The sequence below is a fragment of the Cicer arietinum genome, chromosome 8, assembly GCF_000331145.2.
Source record: "Cicer arietinum cultivar CDC Frontier isolate Library 1 chromosome 8, Cicar.CDCFrontier_v2.0, whole genome shotgun sequence".
Taxonomy (NCBI): domain Eukaryota; kingdom Viridiplantae; phylum Streptophyta; class Magnoliopsida; order Fabales; family Fabaceae; genus Cicer; species Cicer arietinum.
Genome location: NC_021167.2, coordinates 2370577 through 2397007, shown reverse-complemented (window position 1 = coordinate 2397007; position 26431 = coordinate 2370577). Strand labels below are relative to the sequence as shown.

The following is a 26431-nucleotide window of genomic DNA, read 5'->3' as shown; positions in this document are numbered from 1 at the left end:
TATATATATATATATATATATATATAAATTTAACATGACAAAAATTTAAATCGAGAATTAAGACTGATAATTAACTTTGTAAAAACAAAGTTATGATGATGATAATAACTCAGAAAAAATAATACTAAGAGGAATCATTTATAATGAAATCCTTACATAAGTAATCCTAAAATAAGAATATGGATAATGTATTTTACAATAACTAGTAAATCCTATGATAATGCAGTTCAAAAAAGATAAAAGATCTGATCTAAGGTCAGGTGTGTCCAACTGATAGCAGGTTTCGGTTAGTCTCTTGGCGCGTGACCAAAACATGTCTAACGGATGACCGAGCCACAAAAAACATTTTTTAATTAGACACTCTTAAGAGGTTTCTGACATGTGTCCTATGGTGTATTCGGAAAGTGTTCGTTTCAAACGTGTCAGACACAACACTTTGAAGAGGTGTTCGTGCTCCACAGCATAAAGCAATGGCTTGACGGAGATAAGGGGCTACTAGAAACATATGGACATAATAATACTTGGATATGTCTATCTCTTAACATATAAATATATTCTGAAAACCAGTGTTTAAGTAGTTTAAATCACCTTAATGATTTTCCAGCAGAATAAGATTAGATGAAACACACAAAAATCAAAATGAATGCACCCCTTTTAGACTTACCCTAAAGTTTGGCGACGTTGTTCATGCCACTGAAGGCCTAGTGGCAGGACAGGCCAAGACCACCAATACCATGGCTTCAACCATGGTGCCCCCGGGAATGTGATCACACTATTTGGTCCACAGGGTATGCTCCAACGAAGTTTAAGATCTGAAATCATGAAGTATATATATTAGCACAAATTACATAAATTTCAATGGTCCAATCCATAAGTTCATATTACAATGTTTAAAGAACTTAGCTATTGTAAACTGTAATATACTTACAGTAGTAAGAAGCATCCATCTGATAACCTAAAGGAAGCCTATATGTTCCATCAAGCTTAGTGCCATTTGATGGAGGATGAAACATTGGCTTATCAAGCAACTCAGGGAAGTAGCTAGCAATAAAACCTTGGTCTGCACCATCTGGATTTTCTCTCCCATTTTGTAATTCATTAACCATGTCCTTGAACACAACCATTGATGGCTGCAAATACCAAATAATTAGAAGCCATATGACAGTTACAATTATTTATTTATAAAACATGGACAAGGAAACAAATTGTTTAGGCCATTCTAATTTGGTTATATATATCAATTTTCCTACCTCTGAAAATGAAACTTTAAAGTAAGGTTAAGCATTTAATTTAGTCTCTAAACTATCATGTCTCACCCATTTTGTCCCTAAACTGTAAAAATATTATAAATCTCCAAACCTAATAATGTGATAGTTTTCATCATAGAGCTTTCTATCTATAAATTGAAGCATTACCATAGAGCTAATTCATTGAGAACTCACTTGACTCCTTATGTGTCAATAAGGCGGAGCGACCTTGGCTCTCCATTATAGCACATAGGGCTTGGGCACTACTACAACCTCCGCTAACTCAAAGCAGATCTCTATGAGAACCTAGCTTCTCTAACACTCGGCTAAATAATTCAGATGACAACTTAAATCAGATGAATAAGAGAGAAATTATAGTTTAAGAACTAAATTGAAAGTTTACTTGTTAAAATATAAAGAACACAAGTATGCATGTTGAGCATGGGGTTATATATTATATATAGCATCTTAGCAGATATTTTTGTTGACCTTTAAGGCAATATGAATTTACCTGCAAGACAAAGAGACCAGTATGGAAAACACAGGGATTAATAAAGACAGCACAAAATTGTCCACATTGAAACAATTCGTCAGTGTTTTGAAGGAAGAGGTTATCAGCATCCAACATGACTACCCTGTCATAATCAACTAAGCTCCAAGCATAAAGTTTATTCAGTGACAACTTAAATCTCCTGTCAAAATTATCCTGATGCTTGTAAGGATTGTCCATGTTTGACACCCTCAGAACTTTTGCACCGTCTTCCTCTTCGCTGATACAAAACAACCCGGTCAAAAAACACAGCAATATGGTAAATTCACCAACGTACTAAACTAATGCGCAAGGCAACAGAATTTGCTCTCAACTCTCATCAAATTAGTTGGCTCTGTGATTGGATAAATCATAGTGAGTTTCACTTGTTGTTATTAAACTGGAGCTATACTTAATATTATTAGGCTTGAACTTGAGGGATTGAAGTGCAACTTTTTTACTTTTGTGAGTGTTGTTATGAAATCCGGGTATTAGAACATCTTCAATGGTTATGGTCATTGTTAAAGGAACCCAATTTGGGTTTCATATTCTACTATCAAGTGGTCCCAAATATGTATGAATTGCATAAATATGAAGTGACATTGTGTGACATGGATATTGATATTGATATTTTTTTTTATATTTAGGATATGACACGTTGTAAATCTATTAATATAAATTAAATAGGATATGAAATACTTGTAAAGAAAAGACATCAATCAATTGATATTAATTTATAATACAATGAATACAATTTATAAAGGAAAAAACATGTGACACTAACACTGCCAATATTCAAACTCTTAAGTGAAGATATCAACAAAAGAATTTCTAGTAAAACTCAAAACAAGGGCCATAAAAAAACTGTTGGTGACTTGGTGTATCCGATGAATATTGAAAAAATATTAAGTGATCAAAAGTATTGATAAAAAAAATTATAAAGAAATAAATAGAAAGTTGAGTCTTGGCTGTTGGTGTCTTGTCCTCCTCTAATAATTTGGTTCACCATAATTCCACCAATCTAACTGTAAATCCAAACATGAAAGGATACTTTTTTTTAGGCAACATCCACGAAGACTAAGTATACAAGGATCCAATTTGTGACATTTGGACGACAAGTAAGGAAGATACTAATGGTCAAATGATGTTGCTTCAGCTGATTTTCATCTTCCTTTTTAAAGTGTGCGAAAATTCAGATAAAACTTTATTTGGCAAAAGGGCCCTTCGTTTCTTAATTTATCTAGTAAAAATGCAGTTTAAAAAATGTAACTTAACGATTTTATTTTAATTATTCAGTAGAAAAAAAATTAAATAATCAACAAAAATAAATATTATTAAAAATATAAGATGTTTTTAAATAATAAAAATATAAGATGTTTTTAAATAATAAAAATATTATTAATATTAATGAAAAATAAATAAAGTAGATTTCAATCCACTGATCCATTGTTTTTTTTTTAAATTAATAAATTAAAATACTTTTGTATTTTTAATAAGATACAACTTCAAAATAAATTCTTTATTTACCACGTAATGTGAGACGAATCACTTCAAAATTTAATTGTACTCAGAAAACAAAAAGGAGAATGACCTTAACGAAGGGGTAGCAATAGCACAAGGGGTGTCTCTAATATGGAGAGACAAAATAGGGAGATATTGAGTCCAAAGTCCAAACCCCTGTAATATGCCGCCTAAAAAAAAAAGTTGAATTTTACTTGTGCATTTATACATTGTATATTATAGTAATAATAAAACTAGTATTTCAAAGTTTGAACTTCGGAATTCTGGTTTACAATTCTTGTACTCTATGAGGCACGTGTAAATAAGTCCTTTTAATATTTTCTCAAAAATATTAAAAAGAATGTTTGATAAGTATTAATTTTTTTTAAGTAATTTCATTGTTACACCCACACACCTTAAATGTGTGGAGATATAAAAAATTTCATTTAAATTCAAACATTATATCAATGTATTTGCATTTACCAATTGATTGATATTTATGAGTGAACAAATAAATATTATTATTTCAAAATTAATATTTCTTTTTGTTTCTTTCATCAGTAAGACAGTCACTTAAACACATAGTCTATAGTATTATCAACAATTAATTAAGAAAAAGTAATGCTAATTATTATAACACGTTTAATTTAAATCTTTAGTAAAATTAATTTTATAAAGTAAAATTCAGATTATAAATAATAAGATAAAAATATTTCTAAAACATAATCATAGAAAAATAAATAAATTATTTTAAAAAATACTCTTAATTATAAGTGTTTTCAAAATATTAATTCCAATGAAATAAAATAACTTAATTTCTTTAGTGACAAAATAATAAAATTTCAATTGTTTAAGGGAAAATAAATAGACGCGTGTACTATGCGAGTCCGTTTGACTCTGCCTGCAACCAACGGGAAAATACGTTCGAGTTTTATTTGTAACGTGTTTCTTGTTTTGTATTCAACTTAAAGGCAAGCACAGACAAACACACACTAAAGTCGATTGGGTGAGTGGAAAGTAGAAATGTATATCCTCGACTTCACCGCAAAATATCTGAAATTTGACCAACCCATACTTCCACACATTTCATTTCAATTCAACGCTATCGAGTGGCTAAAAAGACCATCGATATTATTGTTAACAACGACAATACTACTAATAAATTAACCAAATTAATATTATTATAATGTTACACTGAAAATTTAATTTAATTTTACAGCATCACCCAACCCCCAAACATATCGCGCTCAGTGAGGAGCGAGGACAACAACTGAATTAAACGAACGCTCTAGCCTCACCGGGATTTTAGGAGTATCTAGATTATAGCTTACTTTCACTTTAATTTCTTAATTAAAATAAGTTTACCGAAGTCCTTATGAGTTTATTAATTTATAGAATGTATTAAAGTAAATAAATTCGGAAGGACTTACAGGGCTCGAATCCATGGAAGAGGAACATCGACGGAAGCAATGACGACGAGATCAGCTTGAACGTTAAGTTTGAAAAGCGATTTAATGAGGACGCGTACGGCAACGTAGAATTCATAGTCCCTTGGTGTACCTACATACATCATCGTCGCGTATGCGTTCTTGTATCTCTGTGTAGACGACGTCGCTTCGATACAGGGTTGATGCAATAACAGTACCAGTGATAATAGTAGCAACCATCTCAGATTATTATTATCTACTACATTGTAACCCATTTTGATTTTCCCCCAAAATGATAATTTCTGAGTGTCTAGTTATAAGTAATTTATATTAATTCGTGTATGTGATAAGTCGCGGCACTATAACTATTAGCGTGTAGCGTGAGCGAAAGTTTCAAGTAGTAGCAAGATGGTGGATTATATTAACATTAATAACTACATTAAAGAGGCTTTTTATTTAGATTTATTATCATAGATAGAAAACGAGTAGGAGCAAGAGAGAGGACTTTTTCATGCACCGTCAATCAGGAAAAATAAACCACTTATTAAGGGAAACGATACATACAATACAACTTTTAAATGGTAGCTTGGCCGGTACATGGTAGTAGCTCAGAACTAATCAACTCATGCTTATTTTTTTAGCTTTAAAACTCACAAAAAATAATAAACAAAGTACTTGTAATTTTGTTCTTACTATAAAACTCATGTCACATTTTTCATGAATTATTCGCTTTGTGGTTTTGTGATGTTATTTTTAATAAAAGGTATCTGGATTGATAGAATAGTATAAATGTTATTTATAAATTATTTTAAATTTCAATTTTTAAATAATGTGGACATTTTAGTGTATTGAATCGATTTTTTTTTTAAATGGATAAATTGCGAAGAAGACAACAATTTTGGGATAAGATTATTCACTCCCTTGTTGTATTTTTTGTTATTATATTAATAAAAAATAATTTAAAAATCACAAAGATTAATTAGAGATTCAGCAACATTTGAATAACGTTTTTATTTTATTTTATCATAATCGAGTACTTAATATAATCTGCAATTTTTGGCACTTTTTAAGATCCATTTCAGCTATAATGTTTACACTATTTAGACAAACTCGTCTTAAATCTCTGTATTTCAAAATTGTGATACACCATATCGTCTTCGTAAATATCATTTGTTGGGTATCATTGTGAACTATTAATTGTAGACATTGAATATATTAGCAACTACACCTCGTGTAGAAGTGTCTTATGGTTGTTGCAAAAGCTGTATCAGACAACTATGACATGTTAACAAGGCGTATGTAAAATATGATACTTTTGAATTGATCAATTGGTCGTCGTCTCTTAATTTTATTGTTAAGAGTCTCACATTTGATGATATAAGATATTACAAATTGTTTATAAGTAGTGGACAATCTTCGTTTATAGGTTTTGTGAAATTCTAATAGTCTCAATTAAAATTATAATATTTATCGTTTCGTGCATCATAAAATTATAATTGTTTCAATCAAATTGTATAACTTGATGAGTATTGGATTTTGATACATCATCTTCAGTCATCATCGATTGTGAAAATTTATGTATACCCAACCAAAATGAGACCATTTGTGTTTTATTTTATTTTATTTTTTACCATTTATAATGATAAAACTGAAATAAAAAAAAAAAAAAAAAAAAAAAAAAGAAGATAGTAGGAGTTCTTATCTTTCAAACAACGAACTCTTTAACAAATATAAATAAAAAAATTTGCCTTTAAAAGTTCGCTATTTTAAACCATGAACACCCACCAATAGTAGTAACGGTGGTGGAAACAGTTGTTTACTTGTTTGGCCTACTATTAATCGAACAACTCGCTGAAAGCTCGTTCAAATTGCAAATGTTATTTCAGTGTTGAAAGCAATATGACCCAATCGAAAGAAAAACAACATTGCTTTGTAAATGGCTTCGTCAAATTTGTGATATTTGAGTTGAATAGAAGCAAACAATGAAGATAGGTGAGAGAATGAGCAGCTCCCGCAAGGCAAGGAAGAGAGAGCACATCATCATATACTCACTCAGTCAAACGCCGTGATTTGCCACTCAACAATTCTCGCTGTAGAAGTAGAACAATTCTCGCGTCCCAATCAAGATACGCTTCTAATGCTGACTTAACCAAATCTTCTTTCACTCTTACCATTCATCATCTCTCTGCAAAACCCTATCGTGTTCCAAATTTTCCACTATCAATGGAGGAACAGAATACAAAACTCTACGCAGTATTGAACTTATCCCCCGAAGCTTCCGATGAAGAAATTCGCAAAACTTATCGTCAATGCGCGCAAGTTTATCATCCCGATAAGTACCAATCTTCTCCTGTATGTATCATTCTCTCACTCTTCTATTTCCTCTTCCTTCTTTTCCAATTTCTTCACTGCCATTGTTTTTCTCTATCAGATGAAACTTATTGCTACCGATAATTTTCAACGAGTATCTGAAGCATATGAGATTCTATCTGATCCAAATAAAAGAAAAGTTTATGATATCTATGGCATGGAAGGGTTGATTTCTGGTTTGGAACTTGGTCCGGTGTTGAATAAAGCTGAAGAGGTTAAAGAGATTAAAGCAGAATTGAAGAGATTGAAGAGATGGAAGGAAAATGAAAAGATGGCGGCCGCGTATTTTCAATCTTCGGGTACAATTCTGGCAAATGTGTCTTTGCCACGCTGTCTTCATGGTGATGGTCTCTTCAGTAGGTAATTTCTCTATGTTCATCTTATTTCATTCACTCTTAATAAACTGTCGTTGATTAAATACTCAATTTGAAAATGGAACGTTTATTATAATTTTTGTTAAGTATATATTGATATATATTGCTAAAAATGCCTACCTTGTTGTTGGAATGGTTTTAATGATATTGGGATTTGGGACTCAGAATGTTGATGTATAAGTAATAAAAATTGTGATCCATTGGATGATATCATGCTTGGTGTTCTCGATTGATTTTTATAGAAACATGTTTTCGATAGTGAAATATTGTTTGTTTGATGTGGTACGAGTTTTGAGATACTCATAATTATGATTTCATTTAATGTTTATGTTTTTTATGCGATGTTTCTGAGCATCAGAATGGAAATGACGAGTCAAATTAAGTCTTGGTTATCAAAGCGAAGTGTTGTTACGATTGGTGGCAATTTAGAAGTTGATCGCGGTAAAGGTGGTGGAGCTGCTTCTGCTGTACTTAATCATCAACTTTCCAAAGTTTCGTCAATAGAATTTATGGCTTCAGCTGGTTTACGCGCACTAATTGGGGTGCGGGCATCTCGGTGGGTAATTTGCTTTTTGCAAATCTATTTGAACAATGTTCTTTTGCCAGTCCTAGTGATGCTTTGTGTGTTTCTTGTGCATTATGTCCCAGGCAATTCTCATCACAGTCATCTGCAGCAATGGGACTATCAATGTCTTTGAAAAATGGTTCCTTGAAGCTTTCTAGTTCATGCACCCGGCGACTGTCAAAAACAACAAATGGACATGTATACTATTCTATGCCTTGAACTTTTTTTCTCATATACGATCATATCACATCCAGTGCACACGGATTCAAACTTGGGATTGCAGGTAGACAGCATAACAGGATGAAAAATTGTACATAATGTTGTCTGGAAGATCGGCTTAAAATAAGATTGATATAATGATAACTATGAAATTAATTAATTTAACAGAGATTTGTTGATATCAAGATAGTCATCCACTGTATCTCACATTCATCCAGAATACCAGGATCTAATTGGTATAGGCAACTTACTAAACTCAAAGAAACAAAGGAGTGATCTGTCTGTATTTTTCTCAATTTCCGACTGTGGGGACATATTTTCAGTCTTGTAATAGATGAATATCAACAAATATTAACAAATTTTTGTACCCTTGGTACTTTTAATACCCAAATTCCTTGAAATGTGATGTTTCGCCAGGATTTGGTCATGTTAGTGTTGGCCATTTCAAAGCATAATTTTTGTTGTGCTTTTCTTTGCCTCAAGAATTATGAAACAGTTTTGGAATATTCTCTATCTGTTATATGTCTCTTCTCATGTGTATTTCAGATACAACTCAGGTTGGGATCACAATCATCCGTAGCTCTAAGGTTGGAGAAAAATGACCAGAGAAGGTCTGCCACTGGACAAATAGAGGTACTTCTATATTTTCTGCATAATCAGTCATTTGGATTGGAATTTTTACTATCCCGTTGATTTAAAAATTGTCCAGTATGATTCATCATTCTACTCTCCTAAAGGGAGAGAGAGTAAAAAATTTACAGATCACATGCTTCCGTCTTTTGAATAGCGGTCTTAGATGTTGCTAATTTGTATAGAGAAAATTAAGTTTTCCATTTTTTCCTATACTAATTTCGTTCTCTACTCCTTTAGTTCGGCATAGGTTCTTTTGATACAGAAGTTCAGTATACTCGTCACTTTTCTTCTGATTCTCGTGGCTGCATTGCAGGAAGAGTTGGGAGGTATGCAAAATATGATGAGCTTAAAATTTAGCTGGGGTGTCTGTTTTCAAGCTCACTCTTCCAAAAATCTGATTGAGAACTGTTTTTTTGGAATATGCTCTATTTTTTATTCCCTTGATTAGAATTAAATTGAAAGATGAAGTTTAGGATCAAGTGACGAGTTGTTGGAATCGTTTTTTTAAAGCAGTGATCTTATGGAACAATTTTCTACAAGAGATGGCATCTTGGTTTATTTTTTTAAAAAGAGATGGTGTCAGGGTAACTACTCTTTGCAGCTGGTAGTGTTGGAGAGTCTACAGAATAAACAAATGAAATTTTAGATATTGAGAAAGTTATTGTACGATACATCTTTTGTATAAGTTGAAGTAAAATAGAACATATGGAAAACAAATTTAGCAAGAGACAGACATTCCAGTGTAGAGGTGAAAATTGGAGAATATACAACTCTACAAGTCCCACGAATTGTAGTTACATACATGAGAATGTTGCAATGAATAAATGATTACACAATACAAACTAGGATAGTGAATACAGTTATTAGAGAGAAAGTTGAGCTAGCTAAAATTGAAAAAAAATGAAATAGTCTCAGCTTAGGTGGTTTGACATGTGCAAGAAGACCTATGGAAGCACTAAGAAGAGTTGACCAAATGAAACTTGAAAGATAGACTGGATAGTTCAGTAGTTAGACATGGAGGAGGGGACCAAGAAAAACTATATTACAAACCTTTAAGAGAGGCTCAGAGATAAATGATATGTCTTTGAAATTAGTACTTGATTGGTAATTATGGCATCATTTGGTCCTGTAGCTGACCCCACCTTGTTTGAAAAGTCTAGGTAACAGTTCTCAATCATGTAATGTAAATTTGAATATTTCGAATGCTTTTAGAGATGCCCTAAACAGCGAGTAGAATCTCTTAAATCTTCATTTCAGTTGAATCTACTACACTTTGATGATTACTAAAGCTGATTTTGCATGATCGTAAGCATAGTTACCCTCCATATATTTTGGTTACTTATTAACATTCATTTTTGAATTTGTTAGTATGCTATCTGTTTTTGACATTAAACCATTTAAACTTTTAGTTCTTCCATTGAGATTGAAGTTAGTGGTGGAAGGAATTTATCCGAATACAGTACTGTGTGCTGGAGTTATGTAGTAGGGATTCAGGTAATGCATTTAATGATTTCGTTTACTATTATCTGTATTTATAGTTTGTGTTTTGTTTCTATGATTAAATAAAGCGGTTTAGAGTTAGGGTGAAAGCTTGTATTATTTAAAATCAAGTTGCTATCATGATCCATGAACATTGTCAAAACTTTAAACTGTTAGAATAGTGGTACACAAATGGTTTTATACTTTGTAACATCTCTATTACCAGCTTCCTCATGCAAAAGCTTTCTAGGCTTGAAATGTGGATTATGCAATTCAAGCCAAACAAACAATTATGGTGAAACTTTCAACCCTCTACCTAGAAACCCCAAACCTGCATTTCAGCCAGAGTTACCCGACCAAAAACTTGTCTACACATAAACAGTGAGGACCACCACTAGGCACTAACACATTAAAAAATAGAAATTTTAATGCAGTATTCCAATTAGTTTTGGGTAGACAAAAATGGAGATTGTTTGCAGTTGTCAGATTCAGGCCAAAATAAACAAATCAAAGGTGTTGAAGGAGATGTCTGCTTACCCATGGTAGATGTGAGACAAAAGAAGTCATAGACAGTTGAGAGGCTATGGAGGCCAGAAAGTGATGAAGGTAGAGAAACCTAGCCTTTTTTCCTCAAACATGGAATGGAAAGAGCAAAGAGACTGGTGGGATTTCTAAAATTCCATTTGTTAAAATACCCTATTAAAATACTGCATGATTTGATAAGTTCTTGATCCAGTCATCAAAACAAGTTTCTTGACGACACGGTACCGTGTCATATTAACGGTTCACAATCCTCCCTTCCCCTCGCTTTAAGGTTCAACGCAAGATGTTGCTTTTCCCCCTATTGTTCATGATTTCTTGTATAAACTGTCATACATTTTATTTGACCTTTTCAGGGTATTTTCTGGAGATTTAAACTCTATCGCAGAAGTCAGAAGTTGATTATTCCTGTAAGAAGAGTCTTCTTTACATGTTTAGCCTGATAGATGTTAGACAGCATTTTGGGCTTATATTTAGGTGTTTTTTGTAAGATAGTTTGTGTGTGTAATGTCTTTTTGATTGTTAAGATATGCTCTAAAGGCCTGTCAGGATAGAACTATGCTCTGTGCCTTTTTAGGCTAGCTATATAGCCGATTACCAGAAATGAGATAGGTTCTAAGTTAAAGGGCTTATTTATTATTACTATCTATTTTTTTTATATTGGCTTTAGTACTTTGCTTGGAACTGAATATCCTACCTTGTTTAGATTCCTTTGTGAACTTCAGTATTAAAATTACCTTGAAACCTTATATAATTGCTGAAAAATAATTTAGAAAATATACATTTTTAAAATCTACATATAACGCTGCAATTTGAATTTGCTTGTTTGTCTTACTTTATTTCTAACTTTTTATAAATGTACTATTACTTGCAGATTTTGCTGACAACGCATTTGAACCCTGTGTTTGCTACTGGAGCATTAGTTGTTCCAGCATCTTTTTACTTTTTTCTGAAGGTGAATATAATTAATTATCTTTACGGTGATAACCAACTGGTTGAGCAGTTTAGGTATGTCAGTACTATCTGGCAGTTTATTTTGTGAAGACCTATAAATATTTACACTCAGGTTAATGTTAATATTATCCTTAAGAGGAAAATATTTCACTTGCTTTTCTCTAAATAATGATAATTTTGATCTCACAATTTCCTTTTAGCTGAAGAGGGTGTAAATCCAAATAAGCAATCATTATTCAGCACGGTGATATATCTACAAGTTCTACTTAGTTTAATAATAAAAATATGGTTGTTCACGACGTTAGGAACCATTGAACACCATATTTATGATGTTAATTAATTTGTTGTGAATTGTTGTTATATAGAGTTTTGTTTTGAAAACAAATTAGAAAAACTCTTTATAGTTGCAATAGTCTCCATGGGGGATAAAATGATTTGCAAAACTAACATCATCAAAGAATATAGCTAGTTGTATACCTGCCAATAATCTTCCCTTTCTAAATTATGAGTGTACCTTTTCTAGTTCACAAGGTTATCAGCTATTTTTGCTGCAACATTTATATTGTTGTTTATTGCCGAGTTATTGTGTTGCCTTTCCGTACATTAAAAATTTAGTACTGAATGTGGGACAATCAAGATCTTGAATGCTGTATTTTGTTTAGGTGATATTTTTATATAATTTCATTCTGATTCAAACTTGTCTTAAGGTCTGCTTGTCAGGCATACTAAAGGAACAATCAAGATAACTAATGTTTTAACTAATATGATAGATTGGCTTGTTTGATTTATTGAACATTTGATGACACACCCTTCAATTTTAGCTAATATACATAACTTATTTGGTTTATAGATGTGCTTCTAATATTTGAGTCGTGTTTGCAGAAACTTTTCATTAACCCGTATTACCGTAAAAGGAATAAGCAGAAGGCTCTAGAGAAGGAGGAAAAAATTTCTGCTCAGGTATGAATGATTAATGTGCTACTAATAGAGTAGTGGCATTCATTGATTGTCTAACAGAATTCTTTGTGATGTTATTTATTTGACTGTTATGTGTAGTCATAAGATGATTCCGGTATTCATCCTGTTCTTAGTTGTCGCTCCTTTGTATGTGAGTGTCTTCTATGCATTAGCTATAGATTTTTAGGTAGTGTTTGAGGTTTGTCATGCTGTCCTATTGACACTAGTATGTATGACACATTTTTGCTTGATTGAAAGATGCCTACCTGTAAATTCCTATATTTCTCAATTTGTACATATTACAGGGGAATCCAGTACTGTTTTAGATATCCCAATTCACTCGAAACAAGATTATAGTTGGACAGTAAAATTTTGTCTTGCCAATCGCCTGTTTAATGCTATTTTTAGATTTGGGAATCTATAAACTTCCAATTGTACCGTGAGTGCCTTGAGTTCCGTTAGATTTTATATCTAGGTATCTAGCATATTAGTCCAAAGTACTGGGGGAACTAGGATACAGTTTCTCCAAATGCCTCCATTTAGTTATCGGCTGTGATTATCGGAAACTTGGATACAGAATTATAGATTCAGTGCAAGCCCTAATCATGAAGCGTGTAAATGAGTTTTTCCTCCGGGCATAAATGCCTGCACATAATATAGCTTCACTTTTTGGAAGTGACATGTCATTAATGTCTAAGATGAAAGAAATGCCACATTTCCTGTTTTGGTGAATACTATTGAGTTAACACCCCATTCCTCTCATTCCCTGGTTGCAAATACTTGTGCAGATTCTAGAAAGAAGGGCTGCAGCCGAGAAAGCTCATAAATTACAACAAAATGTGGCTAATAGGAAAAGAAACAGGCAATTAAAAATGGGTGGACTGGTAATTATAAAAGCGCTGTATGGAAATGATACAATTTTGAAAAATTTGTATTCATCAAGGGAAGCAAGTTTTGAATCTACTTTAGGAGTCATTGATGTTACAACACCTCTGAATTTTTTAGTTGATGATTCTGGTCAACTTAAGGTATAATTCCTCCTTGCTTTCTCTCACAAATATATCCTAGACATTTGTTAATTACAAATTTGGGTAATTTCAACTATTTCTGCTTGCTTATTAACATTAATAGAGATATTGCTGCAAAATATAGAGAATGATGGGTTAAATTGAAATCTTGGACAATTAATCAACACTGTTACCTTCCTTTGTTATGATGCTGCATAAACCTACTTGAAAGGTCTTTAGAGTGAAAGAAAATTCATTCATAAGCTACTACTTGTATTTATTAAATGTTGAATTGTGAGAATGTACTGATCAAGCAAATTCCTATTTAATTATCATGTTTCTCACTGTAACAGTTCATGGCATTCTTGTGCAACTTGTGAGTTGTAACCGATCTTTGATAGCTTTTATATAAATAAACATTATATGGTCGAAACATGTTGCAACTTCGCTAAAATTAAGTCTTTGGAGCAAATATGGTTTGCCCTTTGCTGCTGCAAATAATTATCATTAAATAACAAAGAATGAATGTCCTATTTGTTGATGCAGCTTCACGAAGGTGTAAAGAAATCAGGAATCATGGGATTTTGCGATCCTTGTCCAGGAAATTGTGAACTGTTGTTGTACGTAGAGTATGCTTATGCTAGCGATCAATACAAGGTATTAGCAGTTTTTGTTATCGTTTAAAAAGTTCATATTATAAACATTTTGTATAACATTGGTATATGGACTAATTAAAAATTTGAAACAGGTCTTGGTTGGTGACTATGAAGAATTACTGATACCCCATGACACCCACATGATATAAAGAAATATCATATCATTGTTAACCTTTTGCAGTTTTGTCCTGTTTACATGACTATGGTAAAACATTTTGTCCCGTTAGATTGAATTACAAGAACTATACAATTTTTGAGCCAGTGGTATCCTCACTTTTTTAGTTTACTTTTGTTTTCCTCCTTCTTTACGCCCCAAAAAAGTATGAAATAAGGGCGGACACTTTAGGTTCAGTTTATTTTGTCTATACATTTTGTGTATTCATTTTTTAAATTGTGTGTATTTTATTTTGATAGAATCTTTTCGATGAACTCTTGATTTTTAAATAATGCTGATTGTATTTGTTTTTAACAGACGTATTGTTTTTTTTGTTTATTTAAGAATTTACAGCTTTTACTTCAAATATTATTTGAAAATGAAAAATGAATAGTATAAATAAAGACATTAAAGAAATAATTATTTTGTTTAATTTTCAAAATCAATATGGACAAAATACTAAGATTCACAGGTATGACAAGTGGAGGAAGGTGTTACGATTTAAAGAAGTTAAAAAATTACTAATAATATTAAATTTGTTAATTTTTTTATTCTCGTAAGGATAAAATTAATTTATCTTTGTATTATTATATTTATTTATTATAGTAAGTTATAAAATTTATGTAGATATACAATAACTAAAAACATTTTAATAAAAAATAATAATTTTTATTAAAAATTTAAAAATTATGTAAAATTTGAGTAAACCTCTAAAGCGAAAATTGTCTCTCATTTTCTATCGCGTTTTCAATATACTTTTATTAATATTTCAACAATACACTTAAAAGTATAGTTTGCTATTCATAATTTATTCTATTTTATGTAAAAATATAATTTTGAGGGAGAATTCATTTTGATTAATGACAAAAACTGTGAGATCTCATTTAGTTATTGAGAAAATTAAAATCTATTTTATTATTTGAGAAAACAATCGGATCAACTTAAATTAGTGTTCGAAAGAGACATTAGATACGCGACAAAAATTAAAAAAAGACAATTTGATCTAAGACAATAGGAAAATTCTTTAATAATTTATTCTTCAATTAATTGCTTATTTTTTAGTGAAAAACTTTTATCCAGCCACATACCATTCATTTGATTAAGGTACAAATATTACTTGAAAAACACTATAATTATGAGTTTATTCACTTATATAATTTCATCAGTAATATGTAAATTAATTGAGCCATAAGTTTATTTAAGAGAAACAGATAATTTTATTTAGTGTTCTATAATATTATTTTAAAAAATTAGGTGTAATATTTTGATAAAATATTTTTTATTTTTATTTTTAAAACAATTCTAACAATAAGATAAGAGAAGAAAATTTTGAAGGGAATAATTGTTTGTATTTTTGCAAATAATTAAAATATTAAAAAAATTGTATTTGTGTTTAAAATAAAATCATATTTGAAAAAATAAAAACACTATTTTCTACAAAGTAAACATATCTTATTTGTTTTTATGAGTAAACCTCTAAAGCGAAAATTGTCTCTCATTTTCTATCGCGTTTTCAATATACTTTTATTAATATTTCAACAATACACTTAAAAGTATAGTTTGCTATTCATAATTTATTCTATTTTATGTAAAAATATAATTTTGAGGGAGAATTCATTTTGATTAATGACAAAAACTGTGAGATCTCATTTAGTTATTGAGAAAATTAAAATCTATTTTATTATTTGAGAAAACAATCGGATCAACTTAAATTAGTGTTCGAAAGAGACATTAGATACGCGACAAAAATTAAAAAAAGACAATTTGATCTAAGACAATAGGAAAATTCTTTAATAATTTATTCTTCAATTAATTGCTTATTTTTTAGTGAAAAACTTTTATCCAGCCACATACCATTCATTTGATTAAGGTACAAATATTACTTGAAAAACACTATAATTATGAGTTTATTCACTTATATAATTTCATCAGTAATATGTAAATTAATTGAGCCATAAGTTTATTTAAGAGAAACAGATAATTTTATTTAGTGTTCTATAATATTATTTTAAAAAATTAGGTGTAATATTTTGATAAAATATTTTTTATTTTTATTTTTAAAACAATTCTAACAATAAGATAAGAGAAGAAAATTTTGAAGGGAATAATTGTTTGTATTTTTGCAAATAATTAAAATATTAAAAAAATTGTATTTGTGTTTAAAATAAAATCATATTTGAAAAAATAAAAACACTATTTTCTACAAAGTAAACATATCTTATTTGTTTTTAAAAGAGGATGTGCATGTTATAAAAAAGTGTTAAACACAAATCTTACATGACTATGATGTTGATCCACTAAATATTGAAACACAAAACATATAAATGAATGACTATAAATATTTTTATTTTTATCTTATAAGATATGTTCAAATTCTAAAATAAAATGTTCAATTCAACTATAAACATTTTTTTGAAAGTATCAACTATAAACATTTCTACTTCCTCTATTTTTTCTTTTTTATCAGTTAGATTAGATTCCAACATTTCCTGTGCCCCACGCCACAGCCCAACCGCAAGCAATTTTTATTTTTTTTTATAGTGACAATATTTTCTGACCCGAACTTAGGCAAAGGAAGAGAGAGAATATGTATTCTATCTCTCAATTAGATAAACCATTTCTACTTTTCCATTCCGCATTGTGATTTGATGGTTCGATCGAACCATTTGTGACGTAAGCAAAACATCTTTCACTCTTAAACCCTTTCCCTTCATTCACCATTTCTCTGCAAAACCCTAAAAACCCTATCGGTTCCAAATTTTCCACTACCAGTAACCGCCATGGATGAACAGAACGAAGAAGCACAAGACAATAAAAAACTATACGCAGTATTGAACTTATCCCCCGAAGCTTCCGATGAAGAAATCCGCAAAGCTTATCGTCAATGGGCGCAAGTTTATCATCCCGATAAGTACCAATCTCCTCCTGTATGCATCACTCTCTCACTCTGCTATTTCATCTTCATTCCTTTTCCAATTTGTTCACTGGCGTTGTTTTCTTCTACCAGATGAAACTTATTGCTACGGAGAATTTTCAAAAAGTATGTGAAGCGTATGAGATTCTGTCAGATCCAAATAAAAGACAAGTTTATGATATCTATGGCATGGAAGGTTTGATTTCTGGTTTGGAACTTGGTCCGATGTTGAATAAAGCTGAAGAGATTAAAGCTGAATTGGAGAGACTGAAGAGAAGGAGGGAACAGGAAAAGTTGGCGGCACATTTTCGATCTTCCGGTACAATTCTGGCCAATATGTCTTTGCCAAACTTTCTTGATGGCGATGGCCTATTCAGAGGGTATTTCTCTATGTTCATCTTATTTCAATTTGACAATGGAACTTTTATTATTTTTAATTTTTGAAGTGTATATGTATACTTTGCCGTTGCAATGGTTTTAATGATATCCGGACTCGAATTTTGATGTGAGCAATGATGGATATAAACTGATATTTTCTGGATGATATCATGCCTTGTGTACTTCATTTTGACTTTTTATAGAAACATGTTTTTGACAGTGAAATATTGGCTGCATGATGCAATGGATGTGTTGAGATACTCTTAATTATGATTTCATTTGAATGTTCATGTTTTTTATGTGATGTTTCTGAGCATCAGAATGGCAATGACGAGTGAAATTCAGTCTCGGATGTCAAAGCAAACTATTGCTACGATTGGTGGCAATTTAGCAGTTGATGGACATGAAGGGGGTGGAGCTGCTTCTGCTGTACTTAGTCATCAAATTTCCGAAGTTTCGTCAATAGAATTTATGGCTTCCGCTGGTTTACGCGCACTATTAGGGGTGCAGACATCTCGGTGGGTAATTTGCCTTTTGCAAGTCTAATTGAACAGTGCTCTTTTGCCAGTCCCAGTGATGTTTTATGTGTTTCTTGTGCATCATGTCCCAGACATCTGTCATCACACTCATCTGCAACAATGGGATTATCAATGTCTTTGAAAGATGGTTCATTGAATCTTTCTAATGCATGGACCCGCCAACTGTCAGAAACAACAAATGGACATGTATGCTATTCTATGCCTTGAACTTTCCTTTCTCATCTATGGCTTCATATCATATCTAGTCCACACAGATTCAAACTTGGGATGTAGGTAGACGACATAGCAGGAGGGAAAATTATGAAAAATATTGTCTGGATATGCATACATCTGCTTAAAATAAGATCGATATAATGATAACTATGAAATTAACTAATTTAACTGAGATTTGTTGTATCAAGATAGTCAGTCGTCCACTGTATCTGACATGAGTAATGCTAGCAACACACACTTTTCAATACACTTTCACCGATTGGTTGAAATTCATGCAAGTCCCACCATATTTAAATAGTGTCGACATAATTTGGTGGGCCCCACATGACTTTCAACCACTAGGAGAAAGTGTATTGGAATGTGTTTGTTGCTAGCATTCATCATCTAACATTCATCCAGAAAACTAGGATCTACTTTGTAGTTGTACAAGCAACTTACTAAACTCAAGGAAACAAAGGAGTGATATGTCTGTATTTTAAACAATTTCCAACTGGGGACATATTTTTCAATTTTGAAGTTGATGAATATCAACAAATTTTGTACCTTTGGTACTTTTAATACCCGAATTCCTTGAAATGTAATGTTTTGCCAGAATTTGGTCATGTAAGTGTTGGTCATTTCATAGCATAAAATTGATGAGTTGGGCTTTTTGTTGCCTCAAGGTTATAGTTTTGGAATATTCTTTATCTGTGATATGTTTCTTCTCATGTGTATTTCAGATACAACTCATGTTGGGATCACAATCATCTGTAGCTGTAGGGTGGCAGAAAAAAGATCAGAGAAGGTCTGCCTCTGGAGAAATAAAGGTACTTCTATGTTTTCTGCCTGATCAGTCCTTTGGACTTGAAATTTTACTACCCTTTTGATTAATAATTGTCCAGTATGATTCATCATTCTACTCTCCAAAAAGGAGAGAGAGAAAAAAGTGACTGATCATGTGCTTCCATCTTTTGAATAGTCTGGTCTTATATGTCGCTAATTTGTATTTGTATAGAACAATTTAAGTATTTCATTTTTTCTTATACTAAATTCTTTCTCAACTCCTTTAGTTCGGCACAGGTTCTTTTGAGACAGCAGTTCAGTATACTCATCGCTTTTCTTCTAAATCTCATGGTTGCATTGCAGGAAGAGTTGGGAGGTATGCAAAATCTGATTAGCTGAAAATTTAGATGGGGGGTCTGTTTTCACTTTTCGAGCCCCCTCTTTGTTTTTTTTAGGAAATAGTATACCATACCATCATACTTAGATTTTGGTCACTAAATGCTCGCAATGTCATATTTTATTGTTGCCAAAGGTCCCATTGAATACTTGGTAACATATATTTTTTTTGTATGCCGATTGCCAAATCTTGACTCGAAATCCAACTTATTTTACTTGTTTTCGTTATTCATATATCTTCTATTTTCATCTTTATAATATATGAAAACAAATTTATTGCAGTTGATTGTTTTGAACCATTTCCATTGTTGAATCATGGTTTTTTAGAGCTCAATTTTGTTGGTTGATCCATCTAGTCAACACCTCCTTTTGAGAATTGGTTAAGAATAGTTGCCTATTTCTCTTCTTCATAACATTGGATAATAAGAGGTTCCTTAGCGAGTGACATTCCATACACCATTTTCTTGTTCGGAAAAATAAACTGCGAAGGTATAAAAGATGGCATCTGCAATATGCTAAAAGAAGAAATTTTCCTCTTTATTGGAATAAAAATGAATGGGGAAATTTTATCTTCTCTTTACTAGAATTAAATTTGAAGAGGTTTAGGATCAAGTGTCGAATTGTTGCAATCAATTTATTAAAGCAGTGATCTTATTCAACAATTTTCTATAAAAAAAGATATGGTGTCAGGACAACTACTTTTTGCAGATGGCAGTGTTGGAGAGTTGAAAGAATAAACAAATGAAATTTTAAGATATTGAATGGTATTTGATGATGCATCTTTTGTTTAAGTCAAAGTAAAATAGAGCATATGGAAAACAAATTTAGCAATAGACAGATATTCCAGTGTAGAGATGAAAATTGGAGAATATACAACTCTAGTCTCGCGATTTGAAACTTACATAGATGAGAACGTTACAATGAATAAACGATTACACAATACACTAGGATTGTGAATACAGTTATTAGAGGGAATATTGAGCTAGCTAAAGTTGTAAAAAATGTATATAGTCTCATCTTAGGTGGTTTGACATGTGTGGAGAAGACCCATGAAAGCACTACTAAGGAGAGTTGACTAGATGGGACATGAACGATAGACTGGATTGTTCAATAGTTAGACATGGAGGAGACCAAGAAAAACTATATTACAAACCCTTAAGAGAGATTCAGAGATAAATGATATACTCTATCTTTGAAATTAGTACATGATAGGTAATTATGGCATCATTTGGTCCTGTAGCTGACCTCACCTAGTTGGAAAAGTCTTGGTAACAGTTCTCAATCACGGAATGTAAATTTGAATATTTAGAATGCTTTTAGAGATGCCTTAAACAGCTTTGATGATCTACTACACTTTGATGATTACTAAAGCTGATTTTGCATGATAGTTAGCATAGTTACCCACCATATATTTGGGTTACTCATTAACATTCATTTTTGAATTTGTTTGTATGCTATCTGTTTTTGACATTAATCTATTTAAACTTTTAGTTCTTCTATTGAGATTGAAGTTGGTGGTGGAAGGAAGTTATCTAAATTCAGTACTGTGCGCTGGTTGTATGTTGTAGGAATTCAGGTAATGCATTCAAAGATTTCTTTTACTATTATCTGTGTTTATAGTTCGTGTCTTCATTTCTGTGATTAGATAAAGCGGTTTAGGCTTAGGGTGAAAGCTTGTATTATTTAAAATCAAGTTGATATCACGATTCATGAACATTGTCAGAACTTTAAATCGTTAGGATAATGGTACAAATGATTGTATACTTCTGTAACATCTATAACCTCAGCCTTTTTTTTTCTCAAACTTGAAATGGAAAGAGCAAAGAGACTGGTGGGATTTCTGAAAATCTACCTGTTAAAATACCCTATTAGAATACTGCATAAATTGATAAGTTCTTGATCCAGTCATCAAAACAAGTATGCATCAGGCCGTATTAAATTTTTATTTTGTCACATTAATGGTTCACGATCCACCCTTCCCCTTGTTTTAAGGTTCAATGCAAAATGTTACTTCCCCCCCCCCCCGCCTTGATCATGATTTCTTGTATATTTTGTTTAACCTTTTCAGGGTATTTCCTGGAGATTTGAACTCTATCGCGGGGGTCAGAAGTTGGTTATTCCTGTAAGAAGAGTCTTCTTTACATGTTTAGTCTGGTAGATGCTAGACAACATTTTGGGCTTTGACGTTTATTTAGATACTTTATGTAAGATGATTTATGTGTGTAATTTCGTTTTGATTGTTAAGATATACTTTAAAGACATATGGATTGAATTATGCGCTATGCCTTCTTAGACTAGCTATATAGCTGATTACCAGAAATGAGATAGGTTCTTAGTTAAAAGGCTTATTATTGTTGTTGTGTTATATTGGTATTATTGCTTGGCTTGGATATGATTATCCTACCTTGTTTATATTCCTTTGTGAACTTTGTTATTGTAGTATGTAAATTACCTTGAAACCTTATATAATTGCTGAAAAATACATTTTTAAAATCTTTATATAAAAATACATTTTTAAAATCTTTATATAAAAATACATTTGTAAAATCTTTATATAAAAATACATTTTTAAAATCTTTATATAATGAACTTCGTTATTGTAGTATGTAATTACCTTGAAACCTTATATGATTATCCTACATACATTTTTAAAATCTTTATATAATGCTGCAATTTAAATTTGCTTGTTTGTTTTACCTTGTTTCTGACTTGTTATAATTGTATAATTACTTGCAGATTTTGCTGACAACGCATTTGAACCCTGTGTTTGCTACTGGAGCATTAGTTGTTCCAACATCTTTTTACTTTATTCTGAAGGTGAATTCAAATGATCTTTAAGTTCATAACCAACTGGTCAAACACTTTAATGTATGTCAGCGCTATCTGGCAGTTTAGTCAGTGAAGACCTATAAATATTGACACCCAGGTTATTGCTAATATTATCCGTAAGAGGAAAATATTTTCACTTGCTTTCCTCTGAATAATGATAATTTTGATCCCATAATTTCCCTTTTGCTGAAGAGGGTGTAGATTCAATTCCAAATAAGCTATCGTTATTCAGCATGGTGATATCTATAAGTTTTACTTAGTTTAATAATAAATATATGGTTGTTGTGGACATAAGGAACCATTGAACACCATATTTATAATGGTAATTTATTTGTTGTGAAATGTTATTTAGAGTTTAGTTTTGAAAACAAATAAAAAAAACTCTTTATGGTTGCAATGGTCTCCATGGGGAATAAAATAATGTGCACAACTAACATCATCAAAGAATATGGCTAGTAATATACCTGCCAATAATCTCCCCTTTCTAAATTATGAGTATACCTTTTGTAGGTCTCATGATTATCAGCTATTTTTGCTGCTACATTTATGTTGTTGTTTATTGCCCTATTATTATGTTGTCTTTCTGTACATAAACTGCAGTTGTTTTTTGTTGATACTTTTTGTATAATTATGATTCCGACTTGTCTTAAGGTTTACATGTCAAGCATGTGCATAGGCAGGATAATATTTATTAAGAACAAAAAAGAACTTATTCTCAAAATTTTCACTGATGAGTTCAATCATGTTAACTGTAACATTAGTTACAAAAATCTTGATCCCCGCTCGCCACTTTTTATTACCAAATATTTCTGGTGCAGAAATACTTTAGTAAGAATCAAGATAACTACTTATTTTTTAGCTAATATATGATAGATGTGCTTGTTTGGGTTATTGAACAGTTTGATGACACGACGTTCAAGTTTTAGCTAATATACATAACTCGTTTGGTTTAAAGATGCGCGTCTAATATTCGAGTTTTGTTTGCAGAAATTTTTGATTAAACCGTATTACCATAAAAGGAATAAGCAGAAGGCTCTAGAGAAGGAGGAGAAAACTTCTGCTCAGGTATGGATGATTAACTTGTTACTAATAAATTAGTGGTGTTTGGCTTCTATAGTTGTGTATTGTCGATGTTTCTGGTGTGTTACTTGTACCTCTTCATGTTAGACATCCTACATTTTCTGGCTGTGTGATAGCTATGTTCATATACACTTCATAACTTGGGATCTGCTTCTTGTCAATGCATGGTGTACACCTTCATACGATGAATGAATCCCCCTCCCTCTAAAAAAAAATAACTTCTCCGCTAATGAATGAAACTTTTCAGTAAAAAGGTCCAAAGATTCTTTTGTTTAACCATTCATTGATTGTCTAGCAGAATTTTGTGATGTTATTAGTTTGACTGTTATGTGGAGGTATAAGATGATTCTGATTTTCATCCTGTTCTTAATTATCACTCCTTTGTATGTGAGTGTCTTTTATGCATTAGCTATAGATTTTTAGGTTGTGTTTGTCATGCTGCTCTACTGACATTGGTATGTATGATATGATACCTTTTTGCTTGAATGTAGGATGCCTCCCTGTAAATACTAGATTTTTCAATTGTACATATTACAGGGGAATCCAGTACTGTTTAAGATATCCCAATTCACTTGAAACAAGATTATATTTAGATAATAAGATTTTGTTCTGTCAATCCCAAGTCTAATGCTTTTTTGAGATTTGGGAATCTATAAATTTTCAATTGTATAAGCAGTGGCCTCGAGTTCCCTTATATTTCATATCTAGGTATCTAGCATTAGTCCAAAATACAGGGGGGACTAGGATAGGATTTCTTCAAATGCCTCCATGACTTGAAACATATCGGTTTTCTCCTTTATTTCCTCTGGGCTTAAATGCCTGCACATAATATAGCTTCACCTTTTCAAAGTGACAAGTCTTAGATGGAAGACATGTCAGATCTTCTATTTTGGTGAATACTATTGAGTTAACTTAGCACCCTCTTCCTCTCCTTCTATGGTTGCAAATACTTGTGGCAGGTTCAAGAAGGAAGGGCTGCAGCAGAGAAAGCTCAACAATTACAACAAAATGTGGCTAATAGGAAAAGAAATAAGCAATTAGAAACGGGTGGACTGGTTATTATGAAAGCGCTATATGGAAATGATACAATTTTGAAAAACTTGTATTCGTCAAGTGGAACCAGTCCTGAATCTACTTCAGGAGTCATCGATGTTACAACTTCTCTGAATTTTCTAGTTGATGATTCTGGTCATCTAAAGGTATGATTCCTTGCTTTCTCTCGCAAATTTATTCTAGACATTTGTTGATTACGAATTTTGGTAATTTTCAACTATTCATTTTTCTGCTTGCTTATCAACATTAAATAAATATTGCGGTAATTATAGGATGGAATAAAGTGAAGCCGACTCCTTTGATTAGGCATGATGTGTTAAAAACTTAAAGTTGATGTTTTGAGAGAATGGTTCCAAACAGTAATAGAAAAGTAACTAGGGTTATATTTTTCTGCTTAATTTCTTGGACTGACTATAGAAAAGTAACTATAGGGTTGTATAGAAAAGTAACGTTCCTTTGTTGTGAAGCTGCAGAAACCCATGTGAAAAGTCTTTAGAGTGATTGTGGGAGAATTCATTCAGAAGCTACTACTTTTATGAATTAAATAAAGGGTCATGCTAATGTGTCCTTAAGAATACCGAAGTAGAAATTTTTATTGAAAAAAATAATATTTAACATTTAAAGAATTGAAAACACAAGTTCCAAGACAATTCTACATTTGAACTATTAACATGTGCCCTAAGGGCACATGTTAGCATTTCCCTTTAATAAATGTTGAATTGTGTCTATGAGAATTCCTATTTGATTATGTTCACATAGTAACATTTCATGGTGTTCTCGTGCAACTTGTTTGTTGTGATGATTTTGGCCAACTAATATATTTAAGCATAAATGAACAGTATATAGTTGAAACTGGAAGCCACATCGTAACTTCACTAAAATGAAATTTTTGGAGCACTCCGCCAACATGCCTTGCCCTTTGCGGCTGCAAATATTATCACTAAATAATTAATGTCCTATTTGTTGATGCAGCTTCACGAAGGTGTAAAGAAATCAGGAATTATGGGCTTTTGTGATCCTTGTCCAGGAGATTCTAAACTCTTGTATGTAGAATATGCTTATGCTGGCAATGAACACAAGGTATTAGCAGTTGTTATACTGTCACGCTTAAAAGCTTAAAAATTTAGTATTATAAACCCTTTGTAATAGGGTTGGTACATGGGCTAATAAATTTGTTTGAAACAGGTCTTGGTTGGGGACTATGAAGAATTACTGATACCCCAGGGTACCCACATGATATAAAGAAATATTAATATACACATCTATAGCATTGTTACCCCTTGCAGTTTTGCCTTGTTTACATGCTCGAGGTAAAACATTTTGTATTGTTAGGTTGAGTTATAAAGGGTACTTGTACAATTTTATAATTTTTGGGCCAGTATATCCTCACTTTTAGTTTACTTTTGTTTTCCTCCTTTGTTACACCCCAAAAAATGTATGAAATAAGAGCATTTTAGGACGTTGTTGTAGAACTTTGTCAAGTTGTGCTCTACGCCGTTTCGGACCCCAATTTTGTTAGTCATTTTCCTTTTATTGTTCATTTGATGCCTTGCCCAACCATATAAATTCATTCTTTGCCCAATGGCTGTAATTTTCATTCAGGTTTGTAGTTGATACACTAGAAATGACAATAACACCTGGGAATAACCTCGAATG

At 31.8% G+C, this 26431-nt stretch overlaps 3 protein-coding genes across 4 annotated transcripts in view; 2 read left to right on the top strand and 1 right to left on the bottom strand.

Annotated features, from left to right (window-relative positions):
• Positions 1-5110, bottom strand: part of LOC101501445 (putative glucuronosyltransferase PGSIP8) — a 6199-nt gene extending 1089 nt beyond the window's left edge. Inside the window, exons 1-4 of the mRNA XM_004511626.4 lie at positions 4707-5110; positions 1759-2017; positions 929-1130; positions 665-812 (exon numbers count right to left, since the gene is read on the bottom strand). Coding sequence (XP_004511683.1) covers positions 665-812; positions 929-1130; positions 1759-2017; positions 4707-4978 — 881 coding nt within the window. The 5' untranslated portion in view covers positions 4979-5110. The remainder of the gene's footprint in view (positions 1-664; positions 813-928; positions 1131-1758; positions 2018-4706) is intronic.
• A 1338-nt stretch (positions 5111-6448) lies between these two features.
• Positions 6449-14928, top strand: LOC101496278 (chaperone protein dnaJ 13-like). Of its 2 annotated transcripts, XM_004512141.4 has the most exons (13): positions 6450-7055; positions 7135-7433; positions 7806-8003; positions 8096-8210; positions 8778-8864; positions 9102-9190; positions 10274-10358; positions 11240-11293; positions 11758-11838; positions 12720-12797; positions 13583-13822; positions 14348-14458; positions 14550-14928. In XM_004512141.4, exons 1-13 carry the CDS (start codon positions 6927-6929, stop codon positions 14604-14606), a joined length of 1623 nt encoding a protein of 540 aa, XP_004512198.1. In that variant the 5' UTR covers positions 6450-6926; the 3' UTR covers positions 14607-14928. The 2 variants fall into 2 exon arrangements, with proteins under 2 accessions (XP_027193025.1, XP_004512198.1); XM_027337224.2 differs by lacking the exons at positions 9102-9190; positions 10274-10358 and having other exon boundaries at positions 6449-7055.
• Positions 14929-17166: 2238 nt separating this feature from the next.
• Positions 17167-26429, top strand: LOC101501134 (chaperone protein dnaJ 13-like). The gene is made up of 13 exons (XM_004511625.4): positions 17167-17538; positions 17619-17905; positions 18224-18421; positions 18514-18628; positions 19375-19461; positions 19705-19793; positions 21305-21389; positions 21882-21935; positions 22550-22630; positions 23630-23707; positions 24682-24921; positions 25748-25855; positions 25961-26429. The coding sequence occupies exons 1-13, from the start codon at positions 17392-17394 to the stop codon at positions 26015-26017; spliced, it is 1626 nt and encodes a 541-aa protein (XP_004511682.1). The 5' UTR covers positions 17167-17391; the 3' UTR covers positions 26018-26429.
• Positions 26430-26431: the final 2 nt, after the last annotated feature.